Source organism: Schistocerca piceifrons, chromosome 3, assembly GCF_021461385.2.
Source record: "Schistocerca piceifrons isolate TAMUIC-IGC-003096 chromosome 3, iqSchPice1.1, whole genome shotgun sequence".
Lineage (NCBI taxonomy): Eukaryota > Metazoa > Arthropoda > Insecta > Orthoptera > Acrididae > Schistocerca > Schistocerca piceifrons.
Window position 1 is genome coordinate 399,369,911 of NC_060140.1, and position 19,268 is coordinate 399,389,178.

At 37.7% G+C, this 19,268-nt stretch overlaps 1 protein-coding gene across 1 annotated transcript in view; it reads right to left on the reverse strand.

The window, feature by feature from the left end:
* Window positions 1-5,205: 5,205 nt before the first annotated feature.
* Window positions 5,206-19,268, reverse strand: part of LOC124788691 (UNC93-like protein) — a 95,044-nt gene continuing 80,981 nt past the window's right edge. Inside the window, exons 5-7 of the mRNA XM_047255971.1 lie at window positions 10,948-11,215; window positions 9,319-9,481; window positions 5,206-5,332 (exon numbers count right to left, since the gene is read on the reverse strand). Coding sequence (XP_047111927.1) covers window positions 5,206-5,332; window positions 9,319-9,481; window positions 10,948-11,215 — 558 coding nt within the window. The remainder of the gene's footprint in view (window positions 5,333-9,318; window positions 9,482-10,947; window positions 11,216-19,268) is intronic.

Genomic DNA, 19,268 nt, shown 5'->3' on the forward strand with positions numbered 1-19,268 from the left:
TCTGTAAAAATGAAGTACTAACAAAATGTCAGTTTGGTTTCCAGAAAGGTTTTTCAACAGAAAATGCCATATATGCTTTCACCAGTCAAATTTTGAATGATCTGAATAACCGAACACCACCCATTGGGATTTTTTGTGATCTCTCAAAGGCTTTTGATTGTGTAAATCATGAAATTCTGCTAGACAAGCTCAAGTATTGTGGCATGAGTGGGACAGTGCACAAATGGTTTAATTCGTACCTAACTGGAAGAGTGCAGAAAGTTGAAATAAGTAGTTCTCGTAACATGCAAAAATCAGCACATTCCTCAAACTGGGGAACTATCAAGAATGGGGTTCCACAAGGGTCAGTCTTGGGTCCTTTGTTGTTCTTATTATATATTAATGACTTGCCATTCTACATTCATGAAGAGGCAAAGTTAGTTCTCTTTGCTGATGATACAAGTATAGTAATCACACCTGAGAAACAAGAATTAACTGATGAAATTGTCAATACTGTCTTTCAGAAAATTACTAAGTGGTTCCTTGTAAACGGACTCTCACTGAATTTTGATAAGATACAGTACATACAGTTCCGTACAGTGAATGGTATGATGCCATTAACAAATATAGACCTTAATCAGAAGCATATAGCTAAGGTAGAATATTCCAAATTTTTAGGTATGTCCATTGATGAGAGATTAAATTGGAAGAAACACATTGATGATCTGCTGAAACGTTTGAGTTCAGCTACTTATGCAGTAAGGGTCATTGCAAATTTTGGTGATAAACATCTTAGTAAATTAGCTTACTACGCCTATTTTCACTCATTGCTTTCATATGGCATCATATTTTGGGGTAATTCATCACTGAGGAATAAAGTATTTATTGCACAAAAGCGTGTAATCAGAATAATAGCTGGAGTCCACCCAAGATCATCCTGCAGACATTTATTTAAGGATCTAGGGATATTCACAGTAGCTTCTCAGTATATATACTCTCTTATGAAATTTGTTATTAACAACCAAACCCAGTTCAAAAGTAATAGCAGTGTGCATCACTACAATACTAGGAGAAAGGACGATCTTCACTATTCAAGATTAAATCTAACTTTGGCACAGAAAGGGGTGAATTATACTGGCGCTAAAGTCTTTGGTCACTTACCAAATAGTATCAAAAGTCTGACAGATAACCAACAAGTATTTAAGAAGAAATTAAAAGAATTTCTGAATGACAACTCCTTCTACTCCATAGAGGAATTTTTAGATATAAATTAAGAAAAAAAGAGAAAAAAAACAAAAATATTAAAAAATAAAAATAAAAAATAAAGAAAAAACAAAAAACACAAAAAATAAAGTTGTTATATTAACTTAAGTATGTTGTTAAATTAACCTAATTATGTCATGTATTGTAAAATTTGACTCGTTCCACAGCATTAGGAAATATCGTATTCATGATCCATGGAACTAGTATTAATCTAATCTAATCTAATCTAATCTAATCTAATCTAATCCGTACTCGCTCATGTAGGCTAGCCAGGACGCTAATGTAGTAATGCTGATTCACTGTTTGTCCCTCTGGTACCCAATCAATGTGCACAATCCCTTTGATGTCAAAAAAAACAATCATCATTGCCTTGAATTTCGATTTTGGCATTCGTGCCTTTTTTTGTCGTGGAGAACCAGGAGTTTTCCAATGCATCATTTGGCGTTTAGTTTCGGGATCGTAAGTAAAAAACCACAATTCATCGTAAGTAATTACATTTTGTAAGAAGGTGGGATCACTTTCAATGTTTTCCAGGATGTCAGAACAAATCATTCTTCGGCGTTCCTTCTGTTCAATTGTGAGACACGTTGGAACCATTTCTGAACACACTTTGTTCATGTTGAAACTTTCATGAAGAATCTGCCTAACGCTTTCCTTGTCAACTCCTGTTAACTCAGACACTGCTCTGATTGTTAAACGGCCATCTTGTCGAACAAGTTTACCGATTTTTTCAATGTTTGCATCAGTTTTTGCTGACAATGGTCTGCCAGTGCGAGTGTCATCACTGGTGTCTTCGCGGCCACCTTTAAATCGTTTAAACCACTCAAACACTTGTGTTCGCAATAAACAATCATCGCCGTACACTTGTTGTAACATTACAAACGTTTCACTTGCAGATTTTCCTAGTTTGAAACAAAATTTGATGTTAACACGCTGTTCTTTCTGTACACTCAACATTTTCCGACGCACAGACTAAACGTCAACTACTTCAAACAGACGCCACGGGCAGACTGAGTGCAGGAGGCGGATGAAACTCTAGCAGTAGGCGGAGCGAGAGTCACGTGACAGGCCATGCGACTTTCAGCCTTATTGCATTCGGTTTATTGTTTCACCAGTACTAGTCCGGTTTTTTTCTAGCCACACCTCGTATACCTGTCCTTTTTTCCCCCTAAGGTAAGTCTTTCCGCTCCCGGGATGGGAATGACTCCTTACCCTCTCCCTTAAAACCCACATCCTTTCGTCTTTCCCTCTCCTTCCCTCTTTCCTGATGAAGCAACCGTTGGTTGCGAAAGCTGGAATTTTGTGTGTATGTTTGTGTTTGTTTGTTTGTCTATCGACTTGGCAGCACTTTCGTTGGGTAAGTCACATCATCTTTGTCTTTATCTAAAGTAGGTAGTTGAGTTGAGAAGTGAGCATCTCTAAAAAGGGCAGTCACATATGTTGGATGCACAAACATAGGCACAATAAAGGTAACTGTGAAGAAACCTTGGGTAACAGAAGAAATACTTCACTCGACAAAAGAAGGAGTATGAAAGTGTTCATGAAAAGACAGAAATGCAACAATATAAATCACTTAGGAATGAAATGAACAGGAGATGCAGGGCAGAGAAGGAAGAATGGTTGCATGAGAAATGTGAAGAAATTGAAAAAGAAATGATAGTCACAAGAACTGATTCAGAGTACAGAAATATCAAAGCAATGTTTGATCAAATTAAAAGCAAGGGCAGCAACATCTACAGTGCAGTCATAATTCCACTGTTAAATGCAGAGGAGAGAGCTGATAGATGAAAATAATACATCAAAGGCCTCTTCTTGAGGTGGAAAAACTGTCCAATGGCATGATAGAAGAATGTGGAGTCAATATGGAAGCCATAGAGGATTCAATATTAGAGTCAGAATTTGAGAGAGCTGTGGCAGACTCAAGATTAAACAAGGCAGAAGAGAGAGATAGCATTTAGTCAGACAAACAATTATTCATGTTTGTGTGTAGAACCATTGAGACTGATGACATACCATCAAACTTCCAGAAAAATATTATTCATACATTTTTGAAGATAGTAAGAGTTGGTAACTGAAAGAACTGTAGCACAAGCAGCATCATCGCAACAGCTCATGTATCCCCTTCTGATGAGAATAATATACAGACGAACAGAAAAGGAAACTGAAGAGCTGTTAAATAATGATCAGTTTGGATTTAGGAAAACTAAAGGCATCAGTGACGGAGTTATGACATTGAATTTGATATTGGAGGCAAGGCTGAAGAAAAATCAAGACATGCTTGTAAGGGTCACTAATCGAGAAAGAATGTTCAACAATGTAAAATGGTGCAAGGCATTAGGAATTCTGAGGAATGCAGGAGTAAGCTCCAGGGAAAGACAACAGTATACAATATTTAAAAGATGCAAGAGGGGACAACAAGAGTGAAAGACCAAGAACAAAGTGTTCAGATTAAAAAGGATGTAAGATTGTGTGATACATAAGCTTTTTACCTTGCCATATATTTACCTACTTTTATGTAACAGTTACTTACAAATAAGACTAATTTTCCATTTGAATTCATTATTCACTTTCTTGATTTGATTGCATTAATTTCACTGATCCATTAGCTTGCCTACAGAGCAGCTTGATTAAAAGTCACATTTAATTAAAAGTTAAACCTATATTATGATAGACAAAAAACTTTGTGGGCTAATGAGCACAATTCCATACCATGTTCCACACCAAAAGATAGCTAAGGAATTAAAATTTTACATGAAAGTTCTTTAAATTATCAGAAGGTAATTACTGGAGGAGATAATTAACATATAAGTTCATAAGCAACCCTGCTTTCCATTAGATTTTGTCAAAACCATTGTTGGATTCTGACTTGACTATTGACTTTTGTTACTTTAATTTTCATGCACAACATTACATAATAATTTCATGTAATTTACCTCATTTTTTGATATGGTACTTATATATATTGGATTCACATTGCATAAGGAGAATGATGTCCATGAATATTTCTAAATTTCTGACAAACAACATTTTCTATAAGCCAAAATGTCAAAACAGTGATGTGCCAATTACTGTGGAATGTTATTGTCATGAAAATCAGTGACTATTGGACATGGTGAATTTCTTTAGGAAACAACGAGACTGAATTACCTCAGATGATATTTAATAAACTACTAAAGGACAGTGGTATGAGAAAACTGTGGCATTTTCATACAAATAATGTTATTTTGTGCCACAGTTTAATTTTAGCCTTCACCACTGATTGTTAGGTATTGAAGCAGCTAGCCTGAAGTGTCTAATTATTCCTTTTATTTCCTTTATCTCATCATATGGTATTTCAGTCTCCATCATCCACATGCATACAAGCATTATCTTTTGTCTACTTTATCAGTATATCACAACTGGAGCTGGTCAACACATGCAAATAGTTGGGTGGACAACTTTGGAGGACATGAAGTGTAATTACCACAAGGACTCAGTCATCGGAAAGGTGGGTGCCAGACTCAGTTCACTGGCAAGATTCTGGGAAAATTTAGTCATTGTATGAAGGGGAATACATACAAATCACTTTTGTGTCTAATCATAGAATACTAATCATGTGTTAGTCCCATACCAAATGGTGCTGACAGGCAATGCTGAATGTACACAAAGACAAGGATGAGTAATAATAGTAAGGAATTTTAAGTCTCTCTTCATGCACTCCACACACTAATGGAACAGGAAGAAACCCATGTGTGTGATATGATGGGAAATATCTTCTGCCATAAACTTGTGGTTTGCAGATAATGTATGTAAATGTACAAGGAGATAAATATTACATAATGTGTGAAACACTATTATTTACTATATATACTGAAACCCCAATGAACAACTTCAGATTCCTCATAGGTCGTTTTTGTAATGTTACAAACCACAATTTCTGCACTGTCCTCATAGCTTTTCCCCCAAAATGTAATGGAATTTTTTTTATTGTTGCCACTCTTCTGATAATTTGGTCCCTTTTTCATACTGTGTTTCAGCCACACATTCATTTTGCCTCCTCCTCACCACCACCACCACCACCACCACCACCACCACCACCACCACCACATATCTGCTTAAGCAAGTAATTCACAAACCCTTTTCCAATCTTCCACTTTTCTGCCAGAGTCTATTATTGATAATATTTTTGCCATTTTAACCATTTTCATTCAAATTGTTTTTAGGGATGTGGTGACCCCACAGCCCCATGATCAGTCACTGCTCTCAGCCTCCAGAGCATTGGCAAGTAAACTGTAAACCTTTCTGAACTGATAAAATTAGTATTGACTAATGTACAATGTAACATTAAAGTGATAACCCACAGCAGCCCTACGAAGCCAGTGGTAGATAGCATCATTACTTTCAACAACAAGAATCCAGTATACCTGATTCATTCCAAGCGTACCTTTGATTCACAAACTGTCTTCTAGAAGTGTGTCAGTGAAAGATTAGAGTCACAGTATTTGGCCAGCAACATCTCAGACTGGTGATAACACTGCTGTTGTAGCTACGCTGATTAAAGGGAAGCAGAAGTGAGGTCCCATTACAGAAGAAATGCTACACAACCTCTAAGCAAGTTTCTAATGAAGATGTTAATTACTGGATGATGCATACTATGTTTCATCCATAAATGTTGACAAGAGAACCAATAGCTGTTACATTTTATGAAGTCTTATTAGTCATGATTGACCAAGAAAGTATTGTGTATTGAACCAGGGTCCTAGAAATGATGGAGAGGCTTCATCCTGCCATAGCCCTCAGTGGTTCACAACCCCACAACAGGCCACAGCAGTCCACCTGCCCCACATTGAACCCAGGGTTATCGTATGGTTTGGACCCCAGTGGACCCCCAGGAACAACTTGTACCAGACAAGTGTAACCCCAAATTTTGTGTGGTAGAGTAATTATGGTGTGTGCATATGTGGAGACAGTACTTGTGCAGCAATCACTGACACAGTGTAACTCAGGCAGAATAAGGGGAAACAGCCCACTGGGCGAATTTGTGCCAGGACCAGCATGCCTTCCTGCTTGGTGAGCAGTATGTTAGACCACACAGATAGCCAGGCAGGCTAAGACATTGTTTCAACAAGATTGGTTTTGGTGAGTAGACTTAATGTTTTCATTATAGATACGAAATACCCAAAGACTGAAGTCTTTGCTTTGAAAATTAATTGAAGCACAGGTTTGCCTTTCAACAACTGTGGCATAATGAAAAAAAATTTGTAGCTCCAACTAAAATTGAAAATAATGTTCATCATTAAGTACCAGGAAAATTTTCAACTTTAATTGAATGAGTGATTGGTGGCTGAATGAATGAATGAATGAATGAAAAAAGCAGTATGAGCAGACATAGTATTCTACATAAACCATCTGTGCTAATGCTATTATTCAGTGGCATGTACTTCTGTGAAATATGCAACAGGCTTTTAGAACATTTTGGACCATAATTTCTTGAGAACACTTTAGGAGTGAATCATACCAGATGAGCATTTGTTACAATTAAAAATTTACTCAAAGGGCATAAAAGCTGGAAAAAACTGATCTTTTGGGTGTGTTAGTCCCTTTTATTTCACATAAAATTTAGCAGCTCTTAATACAACTCCTTGAGACAGTCAAAATTATATCTTACTTTATCTAACTGCTCAAATTACTGTGTCCCTTGTTTTTTCAACAACCTATCCTCCATCTCTCTGGTAACTGTTCATCATATAGAATCTTTACATTGTAAATTTGTTCTTTTTTTGCAGCAACTATGGTGGTGTACCTCATTGTAATTTCCTGATTACATTACACTATTCTCCTACTTTAAGTACACATGTTTGTGTTTCTTTCATCAGTTGAGCTGGATTCCTATTTATTCCATAATTCCATAGAGTGTTTCACTTAGTAACTTTCAAAGGAACATTAACATATTAGTAGTGGTTGTAAGTACTGTATTTATGTTCTAACTTTTTCCCTACATTTACCTCCTCATAATACATCTATGATACTGTGTATCATCTCTCAGCCCTTTGATTCCATGAACTTTCAACAGCAGCAGCTATTAATAGGGTGTAGGGTAGTACTGATTAAACAAAACCAACATCTTTACCATGCTATGAAAATGCAAATATTTTACCAGCCTATTCTGAATGAAGGCAGCAAATACACAGGACCATCATCATTACCAGAGTTGTCAAGATGTCCTAATTCAATGCTGCATGTTATGTCTCTCACATAGCCATTGCAATGAAGTATTTGCTGGGTCATGTGCCAGTACATTGGAGATTGTCAGCATCAAACAATTTCATTGTGAGATATTAATTACTGAACTCTGTAGCTGATTTTCTTCCAGATCCCTCAAAGAGAGTGAACACAACATAATCAGTGTGTTGGCTTTGAAGTGAACTCCGGTTTTATTATTCCACAAAGTCAATAATTAGTGGTTGTTTACAGTTGTGACTACAAATTACATACCGTTTTTGCTTCAAATTTTGTTTCCAGTTCCTAGTATTTGTTTTACTGTTCAATGACAATGATTTATTTTCATGTTTCTTGACTTTTATTGAGGTATTTTGTGATGGGATAGTGTTAATAGGCTTACAAAAAAATAATCTTAGTGAAAATAAACTAATTTTCTGTTACCTTTTCCATGATTTGCTTTTACAGTAATCCTGATGCTCTTTTCAATTTTTTTCTGTAGCTTATTGACAAAGATGGTGGTCAAGTATTTTATTAACTGCATACTTTGCTCCTGAACAATGGTAAGGTTAAGTTGGGAATAGTGGAGGTAAATTTTATTCCCACTGTTAAGTTTTCAAATGTATTTGTATTTGTAGTTGTAGTAGTAGTAGTAGTAGTAGTAGTAGTAGTATTTAGTGGAAGATATGAGAAAGATTAAGATGATTAAGAAAGAGTTAAATATTTTATTACTTCAAGAACTTATAATTTATCAGTACAAGGATATCAGAATAAATGGTTTAGGCACATTTAGAACAACATTACAAATTATCACAGAGATACATATGCTTAAACAATTAACAGAAATAACAGTGTCTCATCTCCTGCCAATATATTTAGAAAACCTCCATTTACAGTTTTGGTGGTCTAGGATTGAATACTAGCATAAGTCAATTGATACTGGAGAGTGTCGGTGAAGAGGGCTAGGGATGTAGCTTCACACTGGCCTCATGGATTTCATCACTATATACAGTATTATTGATGGCAATAATTCTGGCAGTGTTACACATGCATAACGAACTATGCTGACAGTTTAGTATTGAAAAGCACATTTTCAATCCTTAACATAACATAATTTGCTGTTTCCACTAATTATACTCATGTGTATATTTAATTATCATTTTGAGTCTGAGTACATAAGAATTTTTTGTGGACTGATTTTTTTTCTGAGACAGTGTGTAACTGAAATTTCTAGCCTTTTCATCAAATTTAAATGGTTTAATCAGTAGGGTGTAATGCTAACAGAAGAAAGACATTAAACTAACATTTCCACATAAAATAATAATTATTAAAATTAAGCATAAAAATAACAATTAACTGAAATATAATTAAACAATTGTACATGGAAGTAACACTACAGCAGTGGTGCTTAAAGGTGCAGATACAGCTCAATTGAAAAATCAGCAGTGGTAATAAAATAATTGGAATTACATCATAGAACTTAAAACTACTGTTTGTTGCCTTTGGCTACCTATATTTTTAAGATGTTGAAAGAGCACTGTCATGGTGAAGCCACAGTGTTAAAATTTTCCCTCTCATTTCATTTAATAATATCTTTGCAAGAAAGCTGATACACAGGAAAAAACATTTTAGGCTGCACAAACACAAAATGAACTGAAAGACATCTTCGTAATGAGAAATAATGACAACCTACCATGCAGTGGCTCTAATAAAGAAAATCCTTACAACTTATTTTATTTTACTGTGAAAACAGTTGTCATTGATTGAAGTACACAAGTGCAAGAAGTTACAGCTATTACTCATTTTTAAATTTTAACCACTAACTACTTGCAAGAGCTTTTTTGTTTGTGGATCACTCCTATTTCAATGACTAGATACCCAGCAAATCCAAGGACTAACAAACCAAGCACACTATATATTTTTATGTAAGTGCAAAGCCATGCACTGTAACTGTAGGCAATTATGTAACCAAGTGATTCAAACAATCTGAAGCTGCTATATGCTGCCTCCTCCTTACCAGGGAAGGTGAGTCCATAAAGTGCTGTGAACATAAAAACGTGATTATGACATTCTATTTCTCAAAAAGCAGATTCAGTTTGTGAAGTTAGTTAATGATGGCATTTGTGGTTGTAAGAAATTTGAAATGAAATGTACATCAGCACCTTACTACAGATAAATAGAAGAGTACAGAAAGAAATACCATGAACACATCCAAAAGCAAGATTAATGAATACTTAAATTGATAAGCAACTATTCACCAGAAGATGCAAAATATGTTTGGCGTCCTAAGAAGAGATGGAAACATTAGTTACAATCTACTAGAAACTAAAATGGGCAAAGATGCATAAATCAAAATTGGATATTATCATCATCATCATCATCATCATCATCATCATCTATAGTCATATAATTGCAGTAGCAATAATTTAATAGTATCTATAGTTTGATTATTTTTCAAAACTTTCAGTTTTAAACATTGAAACTGTGTTTAAGGAGAAACTAAGTGATGCGAAATAGTCTACAAAATAATGTTTTGCAGTCACCATAAAGTACTATCAGAACTGCTTTATTGTACCCATCAGTTGTGTAATCAGTTCTTTGAGTATTGTCTGCAACATTGTTTCTGTCTCAGTCTACTTATCAGTCACAATAATCATTCATAGCAGACTGATGAATTGCAGAGAATCTTTAAAAAAAATATTTTTGTTAGTAACAATTCAAAACATCAGGAGGAAAGAAACAAAAATGATTGTGTTGCAGTAGAAATTTTTCCTTTCTTTAAATCTGTGTGTTTTCAATGTGCATTTATTATATTTTGGTCATTTAACTAAATGATTACCAAAAATTATTTAAAATGATTACCCATAATTGCCAGAAATCAATTTATCTTGCAATGTCTCTACAAATTTAGTACCAGAAGATACTGACACTGTCAATGGTTTCTATGGCTTCATTTATTTGAATGATTAGTATACAAAAACTTTAATTTTAATGTAAGTGTGGCCATTAGAAGAACAACTGAATATAATTGGTCACAGGCTATTCACTTGCTACATTCTCCTGCTGAGATACAGCAAGTGGGCACCTAAACGTATCATTCCTTAATTGAATGATATTTAAAGCATATACATCTAGTATTACTTACTGGTTTATTGATTTGGAATTTCATATCCAGCAGTATTATGTAGTTAAAGCTTGCAGTAGTGAGCAAGGAAAACTGCCACTATCCATAAAACATTGAACAAATTTGACAGTTAAAATTTGAGAACACATCCAAATTTTTTTTTATGAAGTACGTAAATGCAATCAAGCAGTCAGCTGACCTATGGCACTGTGATGCCAAAAAGCTAACAGTTCAGAATCACTATTTAATTGTTTTCTTCTTTTGCAAAATATTGAAACCTTATTATTATCTACTTTGTACAGACTGGTCCAAGTTTTATTCCTCTGCTTTCTTTCAGAGAGTAAGTATGTTAATTTAAAAGAATTATTGAGAGAGATTCTTACCATTGACTTGTGCTTGCCACACCCCATCTGTAATTCCCCACAGACCAGCGATGACAAAGTAAACTGTGTGATTCGTTGGATGTGGATACCAGATTAATAATGTTGCTAATATGGCCACATGAAGGGCAAATGATGTCACCATTATGGGTAGACGGCCAGTGATCTTGACGGCCCATCCAAGTAACAGTGCTGATGCTGAGTTGGTCACACCAAAACATATCATCACGTATCCAATGTTCTGGATTCCCCATCCACAAGTAACATATGCCTGTTCATAAGAAGGAATTATTTCAATACTTATTTTGTAAGTAAAATCAATAATCAAAATTTTACCTATCCTAGGAATAAAGTAAGTAGAAAGGGAAAAGGATATTTAAAAGTTTGATTCAGCATTGCGGTACTTAAACATGTTCCTGTTCAATTTGGCAAGTCTCTGTTTGATCTGGCCAATTAAAAAGTGTACCTTCACTCTATAGTGGAATAAAAATCAAGGAGTACTATTGCTTTTTAAATTCACGTGAGGTCTTTTCTGAAAGACCTCGCATTAAATGCCACAAAAATATCCTAATGTGCATTTCTCAAATGGGTATCTTAGGTTATTTATTCTCCAGCAATATTAGTAGTTTTTAAAGGCACTCCTAGAAACAGTATGATGCACAAAAAAGGAGAAATATTGTTTCTGTACATTTACTTATTAACGATCTTTCAGTAGTAGTTTTGTTCTGTATGAGAAATTGTAAATGCTTTTTGCTGAAGTCTTTAAAAGGGAAACTGCTAGTAACCAGAAATTAGTTAATTTTACCCAATTAATCACTGCCATGCCTCATCGCTATTTTTTAAAAGTAGGATTAAGAATCACTGATAATTAGGTCAGAGCAGGCAAGTAGTCCCCTAGCACTCATTTATGGCAAGAGAAACTGCCTGCCAAACCAATAACCTGATTGAGGATGAAGATTGTTGCAGAATAAAGAATGCCTTCTAGGCTGCAGATTTGTAAAAGCAAAAGTGAGAAGGCTGACAGTGTAATGGTTCTCAGCTGGATAACAAAATAAAGTGAGAGAAATAATCAGGCAGCATTTGGGTAGGACTGAGCAAGCACCCCCAGCTCTGCATGTGACAAGCATTTCTCTAGCAGCCATACCACCCCCAATCCATTGTAGTGAAGTTGCTAAATATGGCAACAGTATGCACCATTCATTGGAGTACCACACCTAAAACACAAAATAAGATGAGAGACAGAAGGTACTAATTGCATTCAAAAGCAATTTAAACAAAGTAAAAGTAGGATGACCAAGACAGCTGCCAAAGAAGGTAGTCTTTAGGGTTCCCAGACCCAACATGGGGCAGGAGACAACCAAAATTGATCACCCTGTGATCAACCTAAATGCAATTTAAAATGTTGCATCTGAGAATGAAAATCACTTTCATGTAGAAAACAGAAAACCAGCTCAACTGTTCATGAATGATCTTCCCATATTAGATGCACATAATCCTGAAGATGATATTTGTCAAAGAGCCAGGTGTTTGTGACATTTCAACAGGATGACCCTGCAAGCCTCCACAACAATGATGGAGAAGTGGCAGTACAAAAAGGGGGGGGGGGATTGCTTGTTGCATAAAATAAAACTTGGCTAATTTGGTATGACTGATGCAGGGACAACACAGGATGGCAGAATCCATCTGAGAGCAGCAGCAGCAGCAGCAGCAGCAGCAGCAGGAGGAGGAGCACTATGCAGCACCAGTAGCCTTGATTGGGTGGAATGCTCAGTACCATACCACACATTCCACCTTCACCTTCAAATAAGGGAAGCCTTTACCTGCACCCTCAAATCCACACCTGGTATCATCAAAGTGAATACTGGGCAAGTAATCACTTCTCTACCCAGTAAGCCAGTTCATTCCTGAGATACCCACTTAAACTGAGCAATCAGAATGACTGAGGTCAGAGGAAAGGTCATGAATAGCAGCTAACACAGGATGACAAGGTTAAGCCTGGAGACTGGTCACTGAGTCACTACAAACTAAAACAAAGTTGAGTGAGGTCTGTTTAAGGAAATGCAGGATCCTGTTAATGGTTTTAAACTTCCCTGTAAAAAAACGACACATACACAGCAAAAGATCTGGTACTCCTGAAGAACATAGGAACAGATGCTGAAAGGTCATGGGAGTGAAACTTCAGGCACGTTAAACATATCTGCCCTAATTTGTGATCTGGGTATTAACCAAAGGCAGTTTGCAGGGAAAGATGTAGAGCAATTTCTGTGGAGGTCCCAGACATGGCCCTTTAAGTGCATTCCAACCAGTAATTCCACCGCAGGATGGGTCAATACTACTTCTACATTTAAAAAAATTGTGTACGATGTGTAAGGACACTTTCATAGGGTAACTACGTAAGTTAACAAGAGTTGGTATATTAAAAAGGCTGAATGTACCACCTCTTCAAAAAAACCTGTCTATGGGAGTAATCAAGAAGGTGTTAGTGGCCAGTCATGCTCCATAATGATGTACTGGGCCCAATTTAAAGGCTGAAGGTGGCACTGAGCCGAAAACCTGTCAGCTATAGTTCAGTCTCGATGAGAACAGGGCCCACTAGCTTTAGAGGAGAGTAGTATCATCAACATCCCAAGAGATGTCTTCCAAAGATCATTAAGCTCTGCTCTGCAGCTAAGTTTTAGTTTAGTATGGAGCAGTCGCATCAGTTTTCCCAAAAATCAGGATTGTGCAAGAACGCTGAACAGTGTCACTCAAGTGGAATTCTGCATCAGGATGGACAATGGTGCTATGACAAATGTCTGACTCGTGTTTTAGTGAGGTAGAATTGGAAGTCATTGGAAATGGTCCAAATGCATGCCCTTCAAATGGCACCCAACACTTCAGATGGGGAGCTACACCAAATGCAAAAGTTGTTAACATTCAACAAGGGTGTTGTAACAGGACATCCTGCTTACTTATCTCAATAGTAGTTGTCAATACCAGTATTAGTTTTTGAATTTTGGACAGGTCAGTATTATCTCAGTTGATTTTCTGAAAGCTTTCATACAATTTTATACACAATGTTATATTTCAAGCTAAAATTTATAAAAAGGAATTACTTTATAAAATATTTTTGTTTTGATGCTATAATTGATAAGTACTAGTTCTGAACACAGTTAAAAGTACTTTTTTAGAAACATTTGAAATTATGAATTATTTGCACACTTAAAATTTCTATTATTAATTACACAGTCCTGTACTGTTTACTATGTTTATTCTGGATTCATTTATGAAATAATAATCGAAATTAATACTGTAATGAAGACTAGTTGGAATTCATATGTTAAGAGAAATTGTAAACCTTTTGGAATATTGTTATTTCCACAGAGTGTATGAGTCTTCAGCTTGCTTCTGATGTGATAGGGCATATTTTTGTATAATAGGTGTGAACAATTTAATTTCTCATTTGTTAACGTGAAAAATCAAATTACTATATGATATACAAAAATGTCAGATTTCAGTGGTAAATATATTTATGTAAAAATTCTGTAGCAACATTGGTGGTGGTTAGCGTTTAACGTCCCGTCGACAACGAGGTCATTAAAGACGGAGCGCAAGATCGGGTTAGGGAAGGATTGGGAAGGAAATCGGCCGTGCCCTTTCAAAGGAACCATCCCGGCATTTGCCAGCAACGATTTAGGGAAATCACGAGAAACCTAAATCAGAATGGTTGGAGACGGGATTGAACCGTCGTCCTCCCGAATGAGAGTCCAGCGTGCAGCAACATTCTTCATATTTATTTAGTTCAAAGCAACCATGAGAGCCTGGTGTTCGATTTTCAGCTTCAGAATAACAATCAGGCTACCATCATTTCAAATAGTTTGCACGGCATGTTGGCGAGGCTCATCTGTCAATGGTTGATGGATGCTTGACTTAGCTAATTTAAGTTTTAATTATTATATCTTCTAACCATTGTGAAAGGAAAGCACCAACCCAAATATGGTTCAAGACCATGAGTAGATGTAGTATGAGTGATATTTAGATGTTGGATCATATGAATGTGAATTAATTCAGAATGAGGGCTGTATCATTGTGTAATGAGAGAAGAATCCAAAGCAGTTCCCAGTGGTGAAGGTTTCTTGTCATGGATTAAAATGGGTTGGGGTAGGTGGTAAAAACCATCCCCCGTCTAACTTGAATTAACTGTTTGAAAGGTGGCTGGGTAGCCTGATGATGCTGATGCAGTCACAGAGCTGGTTATGTTTGTTAATTCCCTGTGAAAAATTTTTATTTCAAATATAATTGAGGAAAGTTATAAATTTCAAATTTTTGCTGAGAAATGGGAGAAGGCAGCAAGTGGAGGAAAATCCTTTTATTAATGCTTTGGAAAAAAATTGTTTCAAGCAAAGAACTTGCAAGCCACCACCCTTCTTCAAATTCCACAGACTTCAGCACCTGGGTGAGCAATGCAGAAGTGGAGGAGGCACAGAAGAGTTACGTAACAGGTGCTACCCAAAACCTGCCTTTATTATGAAAGATTTTATCTAAACTATCTATTTAAAATTCAATTTTATATTAATTTTGAACTTATGTATTATAATCACTCCAGGCCATGTCAGTATCCATTATTGTTAGTAATTTTCATTTACTATGACTACAACAACTGCTGCTGCTGATTTAAAAACTTATGACTTAATCCCACCAGGCACAGTGTGTGAAATATTCTTTTATGTATGAATCACCTTTTGTTCTCAGTAGTTCATGACTTCTATTACAAACTAAATTAAGGGAAAGATTATTGTATTTCCAATTATTGCAGAGAGTGCTATTTCTTTTTGTTTGTAACTGCTATATGGGACAGTGTTTTTATAATTTAGTCTTTTGGAGATTATCCAGGCTCAGAGTAATGGAACATTATGATCAGATGCATTGTAGTGGCACCATAATTTTATTCAGGTGGTTGAATAAAGCAGATGTTTAGTATTACTGCAAGAAGCCTGTTGGAGGAGGGCAGAATAGGGCTGGACCGACAATTATAACAGGTCTGGCATGTTGACACAGCAAGAAATATCCCCACAGCACTGAATTTATGTCAGGCTAGAGGTGTAATGCTACCAGCACAGTGGTTGGCAGGATGTCTGTGCCACACAGCTAGGCTAGGGCATCTTTATGGATTAGGTAATAGGAATCAATACTCTGGTACAACAGGGCCAGTCAAGACTGTATAAATTCACATTATTTGATAGATATATGCAATCTGGCAGGCACCATCTATGGGGAGAGAGCTACACCAACTCACAAGTTGATGTAGGTCTACTAGCTGCCATTGTCTGTCTGCTCCTGCTAGCAATTGGACTGCCAGCTGCATTAAATCCAATGCTGATGACTTAGTGCTTTCTGCCTAGTGTGTCTCCAGCAGGCCAACCACCTACTTCCTACCTTGGTGTCCTACAGTTAGAGCTCACTCATTTTGCCACTGACATTGCTTGTCACCACTTGCATGTGCAAGCATTGCAGATGAAACCAATCTCCCTAGCATAGGGACACTGACTGGATTCTGAGTGCCTCAGCACCCTGCATCTTAAGGTAGTCGGACTGTCTTGGATGCACTGTGCACCCTCATTGCTGCTGCTGCTGCTGCTGATGCTGGTGGTGGTGGTGGTGGTGGTGGTCAGCACCTACGTGACAACCTGCTGACAGCCAATGTGTCTACACACCATAAACAGCATGTATCCTTAGCAGGTGAGGGCGAGGGGGATGGGGGGAGGCTATGAGCATGTCTGAGCATCATGAGTGTACCAATTGAGTAGTAATAAAATTTCATGAACAACCATCGATCAAGATCCTGGTAACAACCCAATGCCTCTTCACAGCCCTGCTACTGCAGAAGTTATCTATCCTGGCCTCAGTTATGATTTTTATGCTTTTAAATTAATATTTTCAAGGTATTTTTATTTTAGGCCCATAATAACAGTAGCTCACTAGTCTAACTACATAAAAATTTAGACTCAGGTTGCAGTCCTTATTCGACTTGCTAAGAAAGGGAGCTGCTACAGGGATGTTTGGTAGGAAATAACACATTGGTAGGTATACCATTGAGGAGTAGACCCCTGACTGCTATTTATCTTTGGCAAACCAATCGATTACAGAGCTTGATTCACAGCTGGGATGAAGTTGAATACATTCCCAAGGAGATGTAGCCCTCCTAGCATTACTGGGTTTAACTCTTTAGTGAGTCTTAGCACAGAGGCAGTTACAAGTAATGAAGTTTGTCTGGAGGATGTCACCTGAGATCACACATAGCCCTTCGATGAAACTAAGTAGCTGTTGCAACATCTTTGGTCCTCCATGGCACTGGTGAGTGGGAGACTAGGTCCATAAAAAGAGGATAGTATTTTCAGCAGCATGTGTAACCTTGTCTGTGACATATCCCACAAGTGCTTGTCAGGATGTGCCAAGGAACTAACACAATCACTGGAGAGTGATCATCTTGTTCTTGCCCACAAGAGAAAGGTGCTGCAGCATCTGAATGTGGATGGTGTCCGGCCCTGGGGCAGCAGATCGGGATGAACTGGGAGCATGATCGAGCTCCCTTATAGTAAAGGCGGCACTGTAGCACTCACGATTCAAAGAAGGAAAGGGTATCACCTGAGCCACCTCCGCTTGTTTCTGATGGAGGAAGGCAGAGTGATAGCGGGAATAGCTCGAAATTTGCTTCAAAACGGTGCCCTAAGGTGTTGGAGATTTCAATAGCGCCCACAATAACATCATCTGTGACTGAGGCCACAAATAGGGGAATGTATTTCGGACACAGGGAGCCATCGGAGGACGGCCCACATGACAGATGATGTGGTGGAACTGTTAAAAGAATTAGTGAATGAAATCCAGCTAGCCCCTTTGTTATCCTGAAGAATGTGATGACACTTTTCACGCACCTGTTTATAACGAATGCAGATTGTCAATGTAGGATGACAGTTAAAAATGTGGAGAGCTCATCTCCACACATGAATTGCATCATGGTATGCCTCAGTCCCTCAATGGGCTGGGACACAACGTGCTAAAGACGAAGTACAGGGAATGGAACATTCTGCAGCAGTAAGGATAATGTTTGTGAGATAGTCCACCTGGTCATCACAACTAGGGAAATCTTTTTCTTTGAAGATCACCAGGGAGGAGTAGAGCTGCCAGTCAGCCTTAGTAAGATGCTGTTTTGGCATGCACTCTGATGGGGTAGGAGTCAGCAAACAGAGAGCACACGGGAAATCGTCGCTCGAGTAGGCATCAGAAAGAAAAAGAACAGACCATTCAAGATGATGGGCAAGCTGGGCAGTGCAAAAGGGTAGGTCCAAATGGGAATAGATGTGTGAGGAGTCAGAAAGGAAAATGGGCACTCCAATGGTAAGGCAGAAGAGGTTAAGTTGGTTAGGGTGGTCAGCTAAGAGGGCACCTCTCTGACAGGTCCTAGGAGAACCCCAAAGTGGATGATGTGCATTAAAGTCATTCAAAAACAAAAATGGGGGTGGTAACTGCCCAATAAGCTGAAGGAATTCTACCCTGGTGACATTGAATGATGGAGGGACATAAATGATAAAGATGGAAACAGTTGGGTGGGGAAGGAAAAGGCAAAGTGCAACAGCTTGAATACGGGTTGGTTGGTTGGTTGTTTGAGGTTTAAGGGACCAAACAGCAAGGTCATCAGTCCCTTGTTCCAAATATGCGCCATTCCGCTAATGGGACAACTCAGTAAAGTCAGAACAATAAAACGGAAAAAGGGAAAAAACATAAAAAGGCAGTCATGTTGTCATTGGTAAAAAACAAAATGAGGGAAGTCGGCAAGAGAACGAACCCAACACTATGCTGAAGCAGCATAGGCAAGACCACCTGTGACTTAAAAGGTACAACTGCTATAATGTAGAAAGTACGTATGGGAATAGAAAGACTAACCAAGCCTTTAAAAAAACAAAAAGGTAAAAACAGAGTAAAAGGGGAAGAAAAGAGAATTTCGGTCAGGGAGGTGAATCAGGAATCTCCGAACACTGCTTACAGTGGGAGACACCCAAACACCCACCGCCCTGCCCCAACACCAGAGAGAGATTAAAAACCTTAAAACTGAGAATAAAAACCACTTTCCCAGAGGAAACCGAGAACCAGAGAGACCATCCAGGAATCTTCAGCCAACATCAAAGGTAAAGTGTGGGGGAGCCTGTACATAGCACGCAGAGCCAAAAGAAGGGGGCATTCAACCAAAATGTGGGCTACCGACTGGAAGGCTCCACAACCACATAGTGGGGGTGGCTCATCACGCAAAAGAAAACTATGGGTCAACCGAGTATGGCCAATGCAGAGAC